Source organism: Culex pipiens, unplaced genomic scaffold, assembly GCF_016801865.2.
Source record: "Culex pipiens pallens isolate TS unplaced genomic scaffold, TS_CPP_V2 Cpp_Un0006, whole genome shotgun sequence".
Taxonomy (NCBI): Eukaryota; Metazoa; Arthropoda; class Insecta; order Diptera; family Culicidae; genus Culex; species Culex pipiens.
The window spans coordinates 75,218-93,250 of record NW_026292823.1 but is presented as its reverse complement, the minus strand read 5'-3'; the positions used below and the strand labels follow the sequence as shown (position 1 = coordinate 93,250).

The following is an 18,033-nucleotide window of genomic DNA, read 5'->3' as shown; positions in this document are numbered from 1 at the left end:
CCAGGGAACCCCCAGAAAAATTTTGAGCCCGATCCGAGCACTTTTGTTTTTTTCCATGCTGTTTTCGTGGGGAATTGCTGTATATATATAAATTTAGACGGTTTTCTTCGAACGCGAATCAGTTCAATACGGAGCGTCGAGGTGCTCTTTGTTGCGTTAGGTTCATATAAGTCCGAGGAAGGTTCTTACGCCAAAAAGTGACAACTTTGTCCACTCTGGAACTGATTCCGGGAAATGTGCAGATTGTATGTAGAATCAAATTTTGATCACAGTAGGCTGAATAAGAAAACAAGCTTAGGTCGATACAAATATTTTTCAAAGTCCCCCCCCCTCGGCCCCGGCCAGAGCCGAGGGGGGCAAAAAAATAAAAAAATATGAAAATTGAAATAACAAGCCACAGTCCCAACATTTGAATGCAAAAAGTGTTTTGAAATGCATTTTACACTAGTTCAGTTGTTTTGCAATAGGGGAAATATACCCTTTCTAATGAAACACCTATCTTCGATTAAAGCTCCAAAAATACTATTTAGGCTATACACTTACCAGCAACAGCACCGCCTCAAGTAAGCACGCAAATTTATGCCATTTACTGGCCAAAAAGATCAAATTGACGCAAGATGAGAGGTTTACTGCGTAACGAAAGTCGCCATCAATATCTTTTCACTTGCGCTAACGTTTTCAAAGCGCTTAAGATATAAAATTGCTTCCAACTACCGGCAACATGTTCTGATTAGAATGCATTTGGGAAATATTTTATTTAAATGCTTGTAAAAGGAATAGAATAGCTTATAGTAAAAGTGAAAATAAACAGAAATGTTCACAAAAAGTTGCTCTACTCGTTGGTGTACTTGGTTTTAGTAAATTTCAAGAAACACTCCAGATTATCCAGCATCATTCAAACACGACCGCTTATTAGGCTTAAAATGGGTATATTTCCCCTAATTAGTTTTCAAAAAAAAAAGTAAGATCTGAAGAACAAAAAAAAATAGCGAAGATGTTTAAATCAACCCAAACATGCTAAAAAGGATTTTAAACGCAGGGGAATCCATTTTAAATAAATTTCAGCTAATTGCATTTAAATTTCCATTGAAATTTTGAAGTTTTTTGAAAAAAAAAAAATTTGCCCCCTGATTTTTCGGGCCAACTTTAAAGGGAGGGGGGGGGAGGGGGAGGTGACAAAAACTTCAAATAAAACTTGTACCAGCCTTAAAAATTCAAGAAACAAAAAAAGACAAGACGAATTTTGCGGGTTTAGCTTGTAATATATAAGATATCTAGATTTTTTTTTAAAAAGGTCCTGAAACATTAAGAATCACTTAGCTTTTAGGACCTTTTAAACAAATAACTCTAGAAATGAATATTTTTACAGAAAAAATCATAATCAAAGAGTGTTTCCGGATAAGCAAATATGTTTTATGATTGATATCTAAATTTTTTTTAAAAAAAGGTCCTGAAACATTAAGAATCACTTAGCTTTTAGGACCTTTTAAACAAATAACTCTAGAAATTAATATTTTTACCGAAAAAATCATAATCAAAGAGTGTTTCCGGATTAACAAATATGTTGTATGAAACTCGTAGCAAAAATTGTTTTTTTTCAGCATTCGTTGTAATGTAATGTACGACTCGCACTGAAAAAAATATTATTTTGTATAAACTATCCAAAAAAGGTGAAATCCATTTCGACATTTCCGTATGTTGCTTTTTGACATTTTGAGAAAACCGCGTTACAATGTTTGGCCTAAAACAAACTAAACAAAAACAAGAGCAATATTAACAATAACAAACACGTTTTGTTTGACTGGCCGATCTGTGCTTTGCTCCAAAATTTGGTTCAATCCAAAATGCAAACAGTAGATGTGCATGCACGTGTGACAAAACGGCCGCTGACTTAAAATCCCTTTGGACATTTGTCGCAATTGCAGGGTGTGTCTAGATCGCACGATCCGATCGATTGTAGATAGCCCATTAGTGTGAAAGTTTTTTCGTAGCTGGCTGTGATCCCTTACGCGGATTAATTTCCACTTTGCATGCAAAGCAAAAAACCTTTCACTCGATTTGCTTTTAAACCAGAGGTTCCAATCTACCGAAAGGCGTCCTAAATGCAAATCCAGTAATGCAATCCCGCTGCGAAGATGCAATTTTAATGCACTTTTTCTTAGTCACAGCGCTAGAATTTCATTCGTGTGCCATTCTTACCAACTTGGAGCAAGAGTGAAAAAATCTCGGATATTATTCCTGGTGGTGGTATTTCGCAACTTTCTTTGCTGTGATAGCATTTTAATGGAATGTAATTTGATATAGCAGTAGGAGCAGGGAGCAACGAGAGGGAGCATCCTTTTAGTTCCTACAAAAGGTGAGAATGAAACACGATAGTGAGGCAAGGCTATCGGATAGCTCTGGGCTGGGTTGGAGTGACAAATACTTGCAAGTTTTGTAAATAACAGCTTGCGATATTTGCGTCTCTGTCGGTGGTTGATAGTGATTAAAGAGGTGGGATAAAAATAGATTCATTCGAAAATAATGATTTTCACAAGATTAGAAGAACTCGTCGAGTCGTTGAAAAAGTTGCTCGTGTTATCATCTACATGAGATGATCTTGTACCTATTTTTCCATAAAAGCATCCACTTCTATCGCAATTACATCAATCCGCGGTGACCATAACCATGCATGACAGGGCCCGTTCACCACGTGGCATGCCGTGACATGACATCGCACCAGCGTATCACGTATCGTGCATCTTTTTGGTTCTTTCACGACGGGACAAGTGGCGAATGCCACCACTATTCAATAAAGCCAACTCTCCCCATACAGCTTGACATTAGCCCTTTTGTTCGATGACAGGACTCGCTAAGGGATACGTTTTTTTGCATCCATCGTAGTAACCAACATACAATGAGCACGTTGTCACTGTGTGTGACATCAGCTCAGACACCAGAAGTCATAGCCCACTATGACAGCACCGGCTGAATGAGGCGCACTATGAAAGAGTGAGGTTATGTGATGCACTTTTGAGGTTGGCGGCTGAGTTTGACCACGAACTGCAATATCGAATCGTGATTGTAATACGACGGTCGGTTCAAAGCCGTTGAAATTGTCAGGTTTTTAGGTCAATTTGGACTTGTGAATCTGTTTTTGTATGTAATGTTATCATTCTATCAATATTATACAAGGAATTTGATTCTTGACAAATTGTCTGACGTTCAATTAAACACAATATAAAAAATATATCATTTGAAATTTGGCTCTTTTTATCAGCGAATCCTTTCACCTAACAATAATTTAAATTAAGAAATGTTCATTGAATCAGATCACACAGTCGACTGGGTGCCAATAGCAACAAAGCCCAACTCTTTACAAATACGGACTAAAAACTGTAAGCTATTCGTGTACAATAATTCATTCAACTGCATTCGCAATAAATTTCTGTTTGAAATCAGTAGCCAAAAATGCACATTGTAAAAGAAATCAACGAGCCACCTTGGGCAAGCATGGTTCAGTTTCACGTATGCTACTCCAGGAAATTATACCCGTTTGTTTTCAGTATTCAAATGCTGGAAACCTCTCTGCTGTAGATAAGAACGCCGGTCATAACTTCCACTTCATCCATGAAACTGGGCAAATGTACAGTGACTCAAAGTATTTTTAAAACACTTTTTCAACGGAATGGAGAAATTTGTTTATTAAAAAAAAACCAAATTAGTTGATTCAAGTTTGGTTTTGTTACTAGTTTTTGATCAAATATACCAACATTAAAAAAAAAATTACAATTCAAAAGTGTTATTTCAAGAAAATAATGTTTTTTTTTTACAGGAAAAAGTCGAGTCGCTTTGAAAATCACTGAAGAATGCTTCTGTAAGCAACACTGCCAAATCGAAAACTCCGTTGGAGAAATAACTTTACCGGCGCCACACTATTTTTACCCGTTGGGAATCGCACGTATCGCAATAGCGAGCGCAATCTGGGAAAAATAGTTTTCCTCTCCACTGCTACTGTAGCAGTCAGACCTCCAGATTCGGTATATTAGTTATGCACACAATGATTTTCTCGTAGGAGTCTCGTGTCTGGATGCTGGGATGCAAGTCAGACTGTGATGGTTTGAGTGGAAACTTTTTACCGAACGGAAATTAAGCCCCACAGATGAATGTCAAAGGAATGCATACACGTTTGATTTGCTTTTATTGTGAAGGAAAAGATTTTGTTCTAAATAAACTATGATTTCTGTGAAGTTGAAGATGTATGTATGATAGAAACTAAAATAAATCACTTCAGACTGCTAGTTGGATTGAATCGTCAGTTTACCTTAAGTGGCTTGATAGTGGTTGAAAGAAGTTCACAATAGTATTTACAACACAAAAAGCTGTCATGAAAATAAGCTGCACGTGAAAATTTTGTGAGCAGAAGAAATTGAGAAAAATGTGAAATCTATAAGAGGATTACAGGTGGAATTATATTAACGAGTTAGGCCCAGCAGGCCCAAAGTTGGAGGCCAACAAACCAGCAGATAGCAAGCGACGACCAGCGTACGGAGAAAAACTAGTATTACACAAGTTAGAATAACAAATTAAGTTTATATTTAATACTAAGGGCAGCGAATGACCAAGAAGGTTAAAGCTGCCAGAAATAAATGAATTAACAACAACAACAACATATATTAACGAGTTGTGGGTTGGAAATCAAATGAAATGTTATTCAGATTTATGATGATTTGAAAAATATTCAAAACTATGTTAAGATATTTCCAGCACATCAGCCAAAGTTATCCGCAATCGTTCAACAAACTACCGGGAAATTTCATCATTTATCTTGGTGTCGTTTTCGCCTCCAGCCGTTAGAGCACCCAATTAGTCTCCTAAAGTACCAAATTGTAAATACTTTGTCCGCACCCAAGAGCCTCTGTCCTGATCGACGTCACGTCAGAGACTGTGTCGTAGGGCCTTGACTTGGTTCACAAAACAGTTTGAAAGTGAATTTTAATTGCTGGCCCAAAAATACTTTTCACCCCGCATTAATTTCCTTTTGTCCCCCGAAATTTACTTCAGCGGCTAGCAAAACAGGGTGACTGCTTAATTTTTATTCACATTTACCCAAATCTGCTAATCTGCTATCTATAGATTGAAAAAGGGCGGAGGGCGTTTTTGACATCAACTTTGAATAAAACTGCAACATCCATAATTATTGAAAATGAAAACTAACCAGCCACCCTCTGTTGTTACTAAACTGGAAAAAGTTACACCGGCCGGCAAAATCCTAACAGTTGCGGGGGTGTCCCCACAGATGACTTTGACAAGTTTTTGAACTTTTTCCCGCGAGCTCCCCCCCCCCCCTTCCTTCTTAGCACCGCCAAGAAAAGGGTAAAGCGGTACAATTCTTCTTCAAAAAAAAACCCTGCTCTTCCAGTTAGCAGAAACTTTGAGTTTTACGCCGATTGAAAAGTTTATCTTGAAAAAGTGGGGTTTGGACGGGTAACCAGAATTTGGGATCCTGCTCACGCAGTCGAGCGTGGTAAAAGCTTTTTAATTGCTATCGTGCCGACCAGCTCCCCCCCCCTTCATTCACTTTCACTCACTATCAAATTGAAATTGAATTCTAGGGTTGGGAAATGGGCTCGGATTTATAAAAAAAGGATGGGTGACGCAAAAAAAAAAAATGAGCGGGGAATTTATGCTGATTTATGCCGATTTACACGGGAGGGCAACGAATGGCCTTGTTTTTCCGATTGGATTATGCTAGAATTATTGGATAAAAACTGCCAAACTGATGTGAAAACATTTAATTAGAGTGATTTAAACGAATGATTGTAATCGCTTTGAGTTGCAGTGTCCTTGGAAACATTTGAGAGGATATAGCTGTGTTGAATTGAATTTCAATGAAGTAAAACAAATCTCGCAAACATCTGGAATTTACTGAACTGGGTCGTTTTATCTTTTTTTTGTTTTCATTTTGGCAAGTAAGTAACAGTAAATCGAGTTGCAGTTAATTCTCCCAATGCCGAGTTGCTATTAACTGTAAATAAACACGGTAGTGATACGAGAGATTAAGGTCAGTAATCCTATGTGAATAGTGAAGCTTGTAGCACACTTATATGTTTCCCAGAATGGTTGATTTAAATCTCCCCAGCAAATGTTTTCCTCTAATAAAGCATCACAGGACTTGCAGTATGCATTGAATCCTATTTGAATTTGCGTTCACCCAGCATTAAAACGGCAGTGCGTGGCCGAATGGTTACGCTGTCCGCTTTGTAAGCGGATGATTATGGGTTCGATTCCCATCTGCTCCAACTTTCCATCGGATGGGGAAGTAAAACGTCGGTCCCGGCATTGGTCTTTCGCGAATAGGGAAAGTTCGCAAGCGATAAAGATTTTTTGCGATTATTTCATCCCAGGTCCTGCTGAAAGTTGATTCCAAAACTTCTTCAGTAATAATGTCTAATAAGGCCAATGCAAATTTTATTAAGAGTTTTGGTCTCTACTTTCTTCAAAATTTTCCTAAAACATCAGGGGTCAAAACAATAATTATTGTATAAACAAATGCATTTATTAGGAAAAACTTGTTCAATAGGCTGTAAACTAATAAGGTTAAAAAAATAGAATTTTGAGACCATGTATCGGAAAAAGACGTCAAACTTGAGGGACATTTTTTTTCATTAATTAATTTAACTATTTACAAATTTGGACAGTAACATAACTTTAATAATGTGTTTCTAGAAGCATAATATTATACTCAAAATCTAAATTTTGAATGATTTGTCAAATTTTTATTGCAGATGCAAGAACAAAATTTGGTTACCAGTCAAACACATTGCACTATCAAAAATAAAAACACAATCGTTCTTTTAGAAAAAAATAAACTATAAAGTTCACACCAACTCGTCCCTTTCAACAAAGTTGCACAAGTTTTCACTGTTGTCTAAGAGCACTTGCAAGGACGAATCTCGCAAGAAGAAGAAAAAAAAAAAGAGTAACGAAATACTCTGAATGCAAAAACCCAAAAGACAAACTCTTAATTAAAGCTGTTGCCCCTGATCTCGCCAGCAGCAGCTGCTAGTGAAACTAGTTAATAAGCGTTTTCCCAGAGCGATGCTCAGGGAATTGCTTCGTTTTTCTAGTTAGTTTAGCAGGGATCAAGGGATCATTGTAGCTGACAGGAATTAAATTGATACTTTTAAATTTTGAAGAATAAAATCTACTAAAACAAATTTGAAAGCACAATGTTTCAAAACACAGAAAATCACAAACAAAGTTGGTTTTCCTTCCAGCTGATTGCAATCAGTGCAACACAGTTATCTCGCCATTTGCACTTAAATTTACGAATGAGAAACCATCCTCCCCCCTCCCCACCACCACGTAACCGCTAGGGGACATAAACAAGCAAATTAGTGGCCATCTGCAGCCTGCACTAGGATGGGGACACGAAATTGTGCGCACTACAAAGTTTAGGAGCTGTCCTTTTTTATGGCCCCTCAAGGGCGGAAGGAACTTTCGGAAGACTTCTACCAGATGTAGATAACGGGAGTAGTTGGATTTTCAAGCAGAATCATTTTGCAGTTTCATGAGTGGAGACGTTTCCTGCATTTCAGACTTTAGTTGTTTTGGGTCACTTGTATTACTTCAATTTTGCAATCCGAAAAAAATCAGGTAGTTACACCACTCGACAATTTTGAAGTTGATGTCAGTAAGCGCTTCAGTTTCGTCAAGGTATGATAGATTCGGACTCCCTGAACATGATACAATCAACAGAATTGAATTTTAGTGAATTCCCTGACAATAAATAAGATTGTAAATTTTTGGAATAAATGGTATGAAATCTCCTTAGGCAACACGCAGCAAGCGTACACATGTTTATCTATGAGGGCAGCATAAATAAGGGGGTGCGCATGGTTGCTTAAGATGATACCATACCATTTATTCCAGAAATTTACAATTTTATTTATTGTCAGGAAATTCACTAAAATTCATCTAAGTTGAATGTATTGTGTTCAGGGAGTCCATATCTATCATACCTTGACGAAACTGAAGCGTTTACTGACATCAACTTAAAAATTTTCGAGTTGTGTTATGTTACCTCAAATCAACGCATCTTGTATGGCCCTACCCGAGCAGATGGAAATAACTTGGGAATAACATTTTTTGTTATTTGAAAATACTAGGCCAATAACATTTTATGTTGTTTAAAACAAGATTTGTTATTCATCGTTATGATTTTTTTTGTTATTGGATTGTTATTGTAATAACAGACTAATTACATTTTAAGTTATTCTTCGAACAAATCTTTGTTATTATTTTAGTTCCCAGTAACTTTTGGCTGAAACGATTTTTTGCGAAAACTTTTTGCGATAATAAACATCGAAAATCGAAAAAAAAACTTTAAATAAAATTTGTACCAGCCTTAAAAAAGGGTGAACTTTTTTTTTTAATGAACTAGAGGGCATAATTCTCACGGACGATTGCTACCCAGTTTTGGGTGTAGAGACTAAGTTTTTTTTTTCATTGTAGTTTCATCAATTCTACTTTTTGTTGTTGTCATTACTCATCAAGGACAGGGAAACCCGGTGCACATCCACGAAGAATACGAATTTCTGGGAGTGGGCGATGTTGCAATTCAAGAAAGGTGAGCAGTAAAAAAAACACTTCAAACGTCTTCGTCCTCCACTTACCGATGATGTTGGAGAAGGTGGTCTTGCCGGTGCTTCCACTTCCGAGACCACCGCCGCCGCCGCCTCCTCCGCTGCCCTGGTTCTGGTGACTCTGCTGGTTCGCCTCGAAGTTCCCCAGCTCGTGGATGGTGGCTTCCGCCTCGCACAGCAGATTGTTCAGGTGCAGCCCCACGTTATTGTTGGCCGCTTGTACTGTAATTGTTCGATGAAGACGGACAACGCCACCGGAAATAGGATGGAGAGGGATGGGTGAAAAGAAAGTGATCAGAAAGTGTACTTTTTGCTCGGTATCATTGCTGCCTGAACTATTGAAGGACTTGCACCAATTAGTCGAAGCGTACCCCGAACTATAAAAAGATCTCCTCTGCTGTCAGTGTTGCCAGCAATTCCTGGACGATGGTTTGGTTAGGGAAAATGGACCGAAGGCTATACCACAAGTCATTCGTCCTGAACGGTATATATTTAGCTTGGCAATGCAGTTCAGCGCGCTCGTAATTATCAAATTTAATTAAAAACTAATTTATCTCCCGGGAATTTCTGGTGAATTCTACTCTGCAGAACATCTCCGCGTGCTTCCCGTTGCGGGACAAATGGAAGATGATCTTGGTGCATTAAGACAAATTTGGAATTTGCTGAAAGTTTCAACTGTTTTAAGCTTATTGATTAATTCTGCTATAATATATCAACATTAAAAAATTATCCATAATTCTACATTTTTTCAAGTTTAAAAGAAGTTATGTTTGTTAATATTCTATGGCTCATACTTTTTATTAATAATTATGAGAAATCATGCGTCTCCATCATAAAATTTTCCTCAAAACAATTCAATGGAGACGCTTGATCCTTCACTGCACGAAAAAAGTACTCACTGGTGTGGGCATTCTCGATGGCGCCCTGCTGCAGCAGCATCTTGGTCATCGAGCGGTTATTGCTCAGCACGGCCACGTCCAGCGGCGACAGGCCGTCGCTGTTCAGACTGTTGACGTCCACGTCGGTACTCTCCAGGATCGTCCGGGCCTTCTCCAGGTGGCCGTGCTCGACCGCAGCAAAGAGGGCTGCAAGAAGGGGTCGTAATTAAAATCGATTGTTAAGCTTATTTGTTTAATTTATCGTGGTTGATGGCTGGATGTGTGCTGGTGGTATTCGTCATCGACTAACGAACTGGAACGGCAGACATTTTCTAACGTTTGCCATGCAGCAGAAGTACCCAGCTTGGAGAGCCTCATGAAAGCGTTGAGGACGAAAGCCACAACTTCAGTTTCATTCTGCAACCGAAATCGGAAAATTAACATTGAAAGCTCAATTTCGCCATTTGACTGGATGGAAATCTTTATTGAGAAATAAATCCTCATGACAATAGAGTAATTCTTATTTTTTTGGGTTGTATCAAACTTTATCACAATATTCCCAAATTGAAAAGTCTTTCAAATCACTTTCAATAAGCTTAAAAAAATATTCGAAAGAAAAAACCAAATTGAACAAACATTTCCAATCACTCTTTACCAAACCCTATCCCACCACGTTGAAATCCTAGTGAAAGGTGGTGGTTGGTGGTGTCGGGCTGGAATTAAATTCGAATTTAATTGAAAACAAACCGGATGAAGAGCCATTGATCGAGTTCCGATGTGCACTGGGAACGGCAATGATGTCGGCTGGAACGTCCAGTAGAGGGAATGTGTTTGTGTGGGGACATTTACATATATCGGGTAGATCAAACAGCCTGGAAATGACACAAATTGTGCATATAACTGTTTGATTTCCGTTTATGCCGTCGATCCGTTGTTGGAACGTATTGTCAGGTGAGTGTGGGAGTTCAGTAAATGGGATGAAATATGTGGGAAATTAAGTGTGAAACGAGCTGTGAGGCTTTATTATTTGGGATTGGGTCAGATCCGGCTTTCAGCAAACCCTAGTAGACGGAAGTAACTTGGGAATAATTTTTTTTTGAAATTTGAATATACACCCAAAGTTAAAGAACGAGAGGATAGTCCTCACGAAAAGAAACGTGAGGAAAGTGCTATTTTGCGAGAGTATAGTCCTCTCGAGTGTTCATTCGTTCATTGGAACAGTTCATCCTATTGAGTGGCTTAAATGGACAAATGAGCGTCACTTTGTCACCGAACCATGGTGGCCCATACGGCAAAGGCACGGTTCAATATGCCGAAGGTCTTGGGTTCGAGTCTCAGTACCGGTACTTTTTTTTTTTTGATAGATGCACTTTTTTGAAGATGAACCCATGAGTAAAGTACTCTCGGTAATTTCGGGATTTATCCTCTCCGTTCGCACACAGTACCATTTTACTACCGAATCGTGCTGTTTATCCTCTCGTATGCCGATGCCTAGTTCTGGGTGTACTAAGCCAGTAACATTTTATGCTATTTATAACAAGATTTGTTATTCGTCGTTATGAATTTTTTGTTATTGGATTATTATTATAACAACAGACTAATAACATTTTAAGTTAGTCTTCGATTCTTCGAACGATTATTTTTTGTTATTTTAACAACTAATCTGATCTTCCCAATAACAGTTGGAGGTATTTTTCCATTACAAAAAAATGTTATTGGCTTTCAAACAATATCAGACCAATAACAAATTTTGTTATGATAACGTAACTGTTATTAAAACCTTATGCAAAAAATATTTTTGCAAGAAGATTCCATAACACTTTCTGTTATTTCAACAGTATTTGTTAGTGAAATGGAATGAATGTTGTTATTACCGTCTGCCTGGGAAGCATTTCCCAGGGATTTTTGATGGAAAACCATCTTGTTTGTATTTTGGTTTTAATTCTTTTATTTTTGGACAGCATAATTCAAACATTCCCGAAGAAAAAAAGACTAGTACTAAACTGCTCATTGACAAAAGATATAGGCCCCCAAAACCAAAGCTAAAAACTCGATTCGCCATCTACATTCGAGTAGAAGAACTTTGGTGCAAGGTAACGTTTACGTTTTTGCGCGATAAGTGCAAAGGAGAGTGAAAACTATATGAAAATTTTTTAAAAGAAAATTGATCTTTTGGAATAAAATAAAGTTAACAGGAGGTAAGAAATGAAAAGTTCTATCGACTGACTTTTAGATTTTTTTTTTGCTAGGTTGCCTTTTTCATTGAAAATTCTGAGATCCGGATTGAAAACGCGAGAATAAGGTTAGATTGCTAGTTTTGAAAATCATTCCAATCATCATTTTTCAAGCAGAGCTTTGCTTTTATGGTAGAAGTGACTTTAAAAAATATTTGTCCACTTGAATAATCTACATTCTCAATTGATTAGTTAGGTTTTGGTTGATTAAAACATTCCCTTAATTTGAATCAGATAATGAACAGGTTAAATCGGCCATCACTAAAAATATTTTCGTTTATATCAATTAAGCTATTTATTTCTTACCTGAAAATGGTATAATTTGCTATTAATGTCGATTTTATGATGAAATAAAACAATTTCAAATTTCAAACCAATTTACTCGCTGTAGGATATAATGAAAACATCACCCCAAGTTTCAGCGCCCTCTAGTGGGGGGTAATTTTGACGTTTGATTGCCTATAGCGTGTTCAAAACTGGCCTAAATTCAAAAATCATAAAATGCGGATCTAATTATGTTGACCAAGAATCTCCCATGCAAAATTGGAGCACTTCTGATTTGGACCTTGCTGGTTTAACGTGGGCCGGGACCTGTGGAGTAGTTGCTTCTCACCAAGTCGGCCTGGTTTCGATCCCAGACGGTCCCGGTGGCATTTTTCGAGACGAGATTTGTCTGATCACGCCTTCCGTCGGACGGGGAAGTAAATGTTGGCCCCGGTCTAACCTAGAGGTTAGGTCGTAAGCTCAATCCAGGTGTAGGGGTCGTCTCCCTGGGTTCTGTCTCGGTGGAGTCGCTGGTAGGCAGCTGGACTCACAATCCAAAGGTCGTCAGTTTGAATCCCGGGGTAGATGAAGACTAAGGTGTAAAAAGAGGTTTTCAATTAATTGCCTCAGCAATCAAGCCTTCGGACACCTAGTTTCGAGTAGGAATCTCGCAATCGAGAACGTCAAGGCAATGCTGTAGAGCGAATAATTTGATTTTTCATATCTTTCATATCTTAAGCGCTATGAAAACGTTAGCGCAAGTGAAAAGCTATTGGTGGCTAGCTGTTTGACATGTGGCGTCGCGGTGTTCATCAAGCATTCATAGCATGCTAAGGAAAATTTGATGTTTTTCTGTGGTTCCGAAAACCCCGGATGTATTGCCGTTGAGCTCGATGGGGGTTGAACGAATCGACCTGGTCTCTTAGGGAAAGTTGTTCTCCAAACGATTCCGCTCATTTCTGGCCATCCTAGAAGTTTCTATATGTTTTCCCCAGGCCTGTACGAGCGAATGAACGAAAATTCAAAATTTCCCATAGTAAATCCCATGTAAACTTGAACTCGCTTGAGACAAGCCAATTTTCAATCAAATGAGCTGAAATTTGGCGTGAGAGTTCTTATGGGTATGCCTTACAAGGGGAACCACACCAGAACTTGGTCTGAGAACTTTTCAAAATCCGTACCCAACCTAGTACACATGTCCCTCGCTAGGGAGAGGAATTCGGTGAGGGTGAATAAATCACCATCACTATTGCTGTCCGGGGTTGGACCATTACCGCTGGCCGCCACGTTGGCATAAGTACGCCCAAATCTAGGATGATTTGTTGGACGTTTTTTTTGGTTTTATGAAGTTTTTTTTTTTTTTTCACGAAGTTCATTAATTTCTAGCTAGAAATCGTGTGAGTGAAGAAATGTCAAATGTGTCAAAATCAAGAGACACGTCATTTTTGGGAAATTTACTGTATGAAAATAACAATGAGTAGCAAATTTCAGATAACGGCCAATATTTTCCATTTGAAATTTGATTAATCGATGTATCTTGGGGCCATGTCCTGTGGTGCACATTCTGGTGCATAAATCATTACCATATTATTGATGTGTTATGCCATCCAAAGGACGCAACACGAAGGTTAATTAAAAAGCTTAAAAAATACTCATCATTGAATCGAACCGCTTTCGCGGGCTCAAAGTGCACCAAATTAAATTAAATCAATCAATTAGCGTCAAACGACGAACACAAAATCAGATTTCATCGGAATGAGTGATTGAAAATAAACCAGGGAGGGAATAAAAAAAAACGAAAGATAAAAACATACCATGCAAATGGATATTAATCTGTGTCAGCTTATCGAGCTGTGCCTGGGCGAGTTTGTTCTGCTTTTTCGATATCCGGTGCTTCCAGTAGGGATGGTGCGGCTGCTGCTGCTGTTGCTGGTGGGAATTGATCGTGATTCCGTCAATGTTCAGCTTGGCGGTCGTAGCGAGGACATCAACCGAGCCACCCATCCCGTTGTGGGCATTTTTATTGTTGTTCGTCTCGACCAGGCTGGCGATCCGGGTGTTCAGCATGGTCTTCGGGCTCACGACCCGGTGCAGGTGGTGCTGGTGAACGTCGGTGTCTCCATCGGCGGAACTGGTCGAGAGGTGGCGCGTTTTCTTGGAAATTTTCGGTGAGATCTGGCGCTTGGAGGGGGGCGCCGGTGGTTGGGACCCCGGTGGATGCTGCTGGTGGGGCAACAGGTACTCCATGGTGGTGCGAACCTGGGCGAGATTCGGCGAGCTGGCACTGGTCATGCGGCTTAGGCCCTTTTGGGCGTGGCGCTCATCTTCGTACGCGAGGTCTGGAACGGTCAGAACCGAAGGGGACGGAGAGATCGGGAGCGATGGGGGCGCTTCGCAGTCTTCTAAATGGACATCGTTGCCGCTGGTGGAGCGGTGTCGGTTCGGCGTAGGACACAGCACGTTGCAGTCCGGGAGGGCAACGCTGGCCAACGAGCGACTCACCAGATCCGGAAGACTGATTTCTGGAAATTTGCGGAAGGGAAAAACAAACGAAAGAAAAAACAATTTAACTAAAAAGTAACTAAATGTAATAACTCAAGCTAGTTGGGGGGGTTGAAAATAAAACAAACGGATATAATTTTGCACGGGAGATGAAGCTCCACGGGAAGGAAATGTAACGAAAGACCGGCAATTTATTGCGCTGGGAGCTTCAGCGCTGTTGTGTGGCTGAGTGTGACACGTTTTCGTACTTTTCACGCGGGAAATTAAACACTTTTCATTGGGTCGTGTCTCGCGTGGATGCTCATCGTCACCATTTGTGTGGGGCGTGAATAACGTGTGGATTGTGGGAATATGTTTTCAGGCAATTAGGGGAAATATACCCATTTTAATCACTCTAAGCCGTTCGACCAATTCTCATCACTTTTCCGTTTTCCGCTATAAAATCAACATTTTCAGATGTTTCAACAATGGAGAGTTGCTTGCTCACTTTTATTTGAGCTATTTATTACTTTGGAACAGCCAAAAACACTTTATGAAAGCTTTAATTCATGATCAAAGTGCTGATAGGCCGATAATAGAAATAGGCTGAGAAAGGGTATAGTTCCCCTAATTCCACTGTGTGCTTATTTTTGGTTTAATTTCAAGTGCTCTACAACCATGTATTAAAGCTCGTACTTGCGTCATAATTGGATATATATGTACTTGCCATTTGAATCCATTTCAACATGCTGAAATATAAAATAATAAACTGCTTCATAATTCGCTGAAATGAATCTCAAAAGTTCTGCGAATCAGTCATGCTTCAAAATCACAAACCGGTAATTCAAAATGAGCTACAAAAGACCAAAATTTCCCCATTAATTAGTCGCTGACGGACGATGGTGCAGCATGGGTGGAAAAATCACTTCCATTACGCACAGCAAAAAATCCGATGGTAAAATCGCATACAAAAGCATGCACATCACCTTCGTCAAAATAAACACTTAATATTACACACTGCATGTACAATTTTTGTAAACACAAAAAAAATGCAACTAACAGGATTCAAACCCAGCACCAACAGCAAGGACTGGCGCCTTAGCCCACTCGGCCATCAGACCGATGAAAAGCTGTAAGGATAAACGCATATATGAGCTTAACATTTCGGTCAAGTAGGTTTCCCATACTGATGGGCTACATATTTCAGGGTGTAAAATCACATAAAATTGCATAAAATAATGCAATATTTATTTTACACCCAGGCCTTTTACACGCAGCTGGATTACTACTTTTTTAGCTGTGCATGGTAATCACCACCGCGTGGTGTCACTCGGTGGTGCCATCAAAAACTGGTGGCCGCTAGGACACGTTACTCGTTTTACGTGGCGTTAATTGAGGCAACTTGTCCTTGCGTCCTTGGTCAGAACCTAATCAGTCTTTGGTCTACACAGTGGCATGACTTTGGGATAAATTTAGGTACGACCCTACGAACTCTTGACATCGTTGCAACGTGGAGCTCGAATGTATGCTTCGCGTGTCCGTAGTTGTCCCTCCTGTGGGAACCATATCATACCACCGTAATTGGCAGGGGATAAACAATGGCGGTTTGCACCTTCTGACCGCGGCTAGGCATAGCCATGTGGACGTGGAATAACTGGAAAAGTTCAGGTTCTGTTTTTGTCACGAGGTCAGGAATTGTTATGAGAACACATAGATTAGCTGTTATTATAACATACAATCATAACATATTTTAGTTCGAAAAATAAATTAACAAAAAATCAGCATGAAACCATAATTAGGTTTTCCAAGAAAATCCAACAACATAGAAAAGAAAAATAATTATTTTATGGCTCGATTTGGTATTGGTGAGACATATTTTTGACAACGGTATTATCCGTTTCTCTCAAAGGTACACGCCACGCGGTCAAAATGCAAAAAAAACATACCTGGCACCAATGCCAAGCAATTCGAAGAAAAGATCAACAAAAACAAAACGCGCAGTATGAGATTTGACAGCGCGCATTTGCCAAAAGAGCAAACAAGTTTGCAAGTTAGTCAAACACGAAAAAGTGCGAGTTTGTTTGTTTGTCGTAGTCTAATACCTTCCAGAGTTTGTAAACAAAGAGTGTATCCTGCTCACGTAAACATCTTCTTGTTTACATCAGGAGTGAGCAGGATACACTCTGTGGCCACATTGGTCACATTGGCCAATGTATATTATTATAAAATTTTGAAAATTGGGCTTGAAATTATTTTTTTAATTTCACCCCCTTCCTCAAATTTGAGCAGAACTGACGGATAAAAATTTGAAAAAAAAACATTACAGGCCTTATTTAAAAAAATCAGAATACATCTTCTTTACAGATTTGTGAAATTGGTTATTTTTGGAATGGAATACTTGACAGCATGATCATCTTAACCATCTTTACGAAATAAGCCACCATTTCATTATCAGCAAATCTCGACTGGAAACATCACGTCCAAATCAATCAATCTCGCGTCGCGGCTATTATGCCCGCCCGAATAGGAGCAATGGAGGGCGGTGAGTAGGCCTCCTGATAGACTTTACTGGAACATCATAAATCTTGCCTTCGGGATCATCTGTCACAGCGCTGACAGGCGCCAATTAAGGCAAAATGGCACTAGTCAGTCATGTTGGCAGTTAGAAGAGAGCATTCTTCTGTCATAAGAATAATACTTTCAATTGAAACCAACAGTAATAAAACACATTTTGAAATAATGTAGTTATTTCCCCTCCCTGCTATTTGAGTACCGTACCCAGAAACATTAAATTTGCAGACAGAATGAAAATCAAATTAAATTACCCCCCTGTCAACTCCTCTGCCCCAATGATGCACAGTGGTTGGGTGGGAAAATCGGAACGAAACAGATGGAATTCACTTAGCCTGATCGGGACAAGTTCTTCGCGGAAATATGTTCAAGTTGGAAGGAGGGGAAGACATAAATTTTAATTTAATATCAGGGCTCTTTTTTGCTTTCTCGCGAAAAACACCAATCGATGGAGATTCTTCGTTTGGAATGGGGAAAAAAGCAAAATGGAAAATAAAAGTTTAAAGGATATGTTTTGCTCGTTTTGGAAAATTTTCGAGCGAAACGAAAAAATATTTGGTATGGGTGTACAAACAGATATTGCATGTTCGTTTGAAATTTTAATCGCATAAAAATCGAATGATGTAATCATGAACTATCTATTATTGGGGTTATGTTCATAAATGGTTCGGTTATTTTAATATCAACTATATTGGTACTATATTACAAAGAACTCTGTTTAATATTCAACTTGCTCCCATTGTAATGCAAACAAATTACACATTGTAGCAAATTGAGCCATCATCCGTCTCCCATCAGCTTAATGTATCAATCATTATGAGCTCATGAAGAAACAATAAACCAGCAAACATTCGTGGTGCGCCATTTTGCGTCAACATACTCACATAAATGCTTGAACATCACACATAGACGCACACACACACACGGACAGAAATCCATCAATTTCGAGCTGCATAAACGCCTGCAACGCGCGCCACC

General features: G+C 39.1%; 1 protein-coding gene across 6 annotated transcripts in view; it reads right to left on the bottom strand.

Moving 5' to 3' along the window:
- The window catches only part of LOC120432527 (uncharacterized), a 107,670-nt gene that overhangs the window by 17,109 nt on the left and 72,528 nt on the right, over positions 1–18,033 (bottom strand). For all 6 annotated transcript variants that reach the window (XM_039597750.2, XM_052711408.1, XM_052711407.1 and 3 more), the window contains 3 exons: positions 13,818–14,525; positions 9,527–9,712; positions 8,658–8,849 (listed from right to left, as the gene is read on the bottom strand). In XM_039597750.2, coding sequence (XP_039453684.1) covers positions 8,658–8,849; positions 9,527–9,712; positions 13,818–14,525 — 1,086 coding nt within the window. The remainder of the gene's footprint in view (positions 1–8,657; positions 8,850–9,526; positions 9,713–13,817; positions 14,526–18,033) is intronic.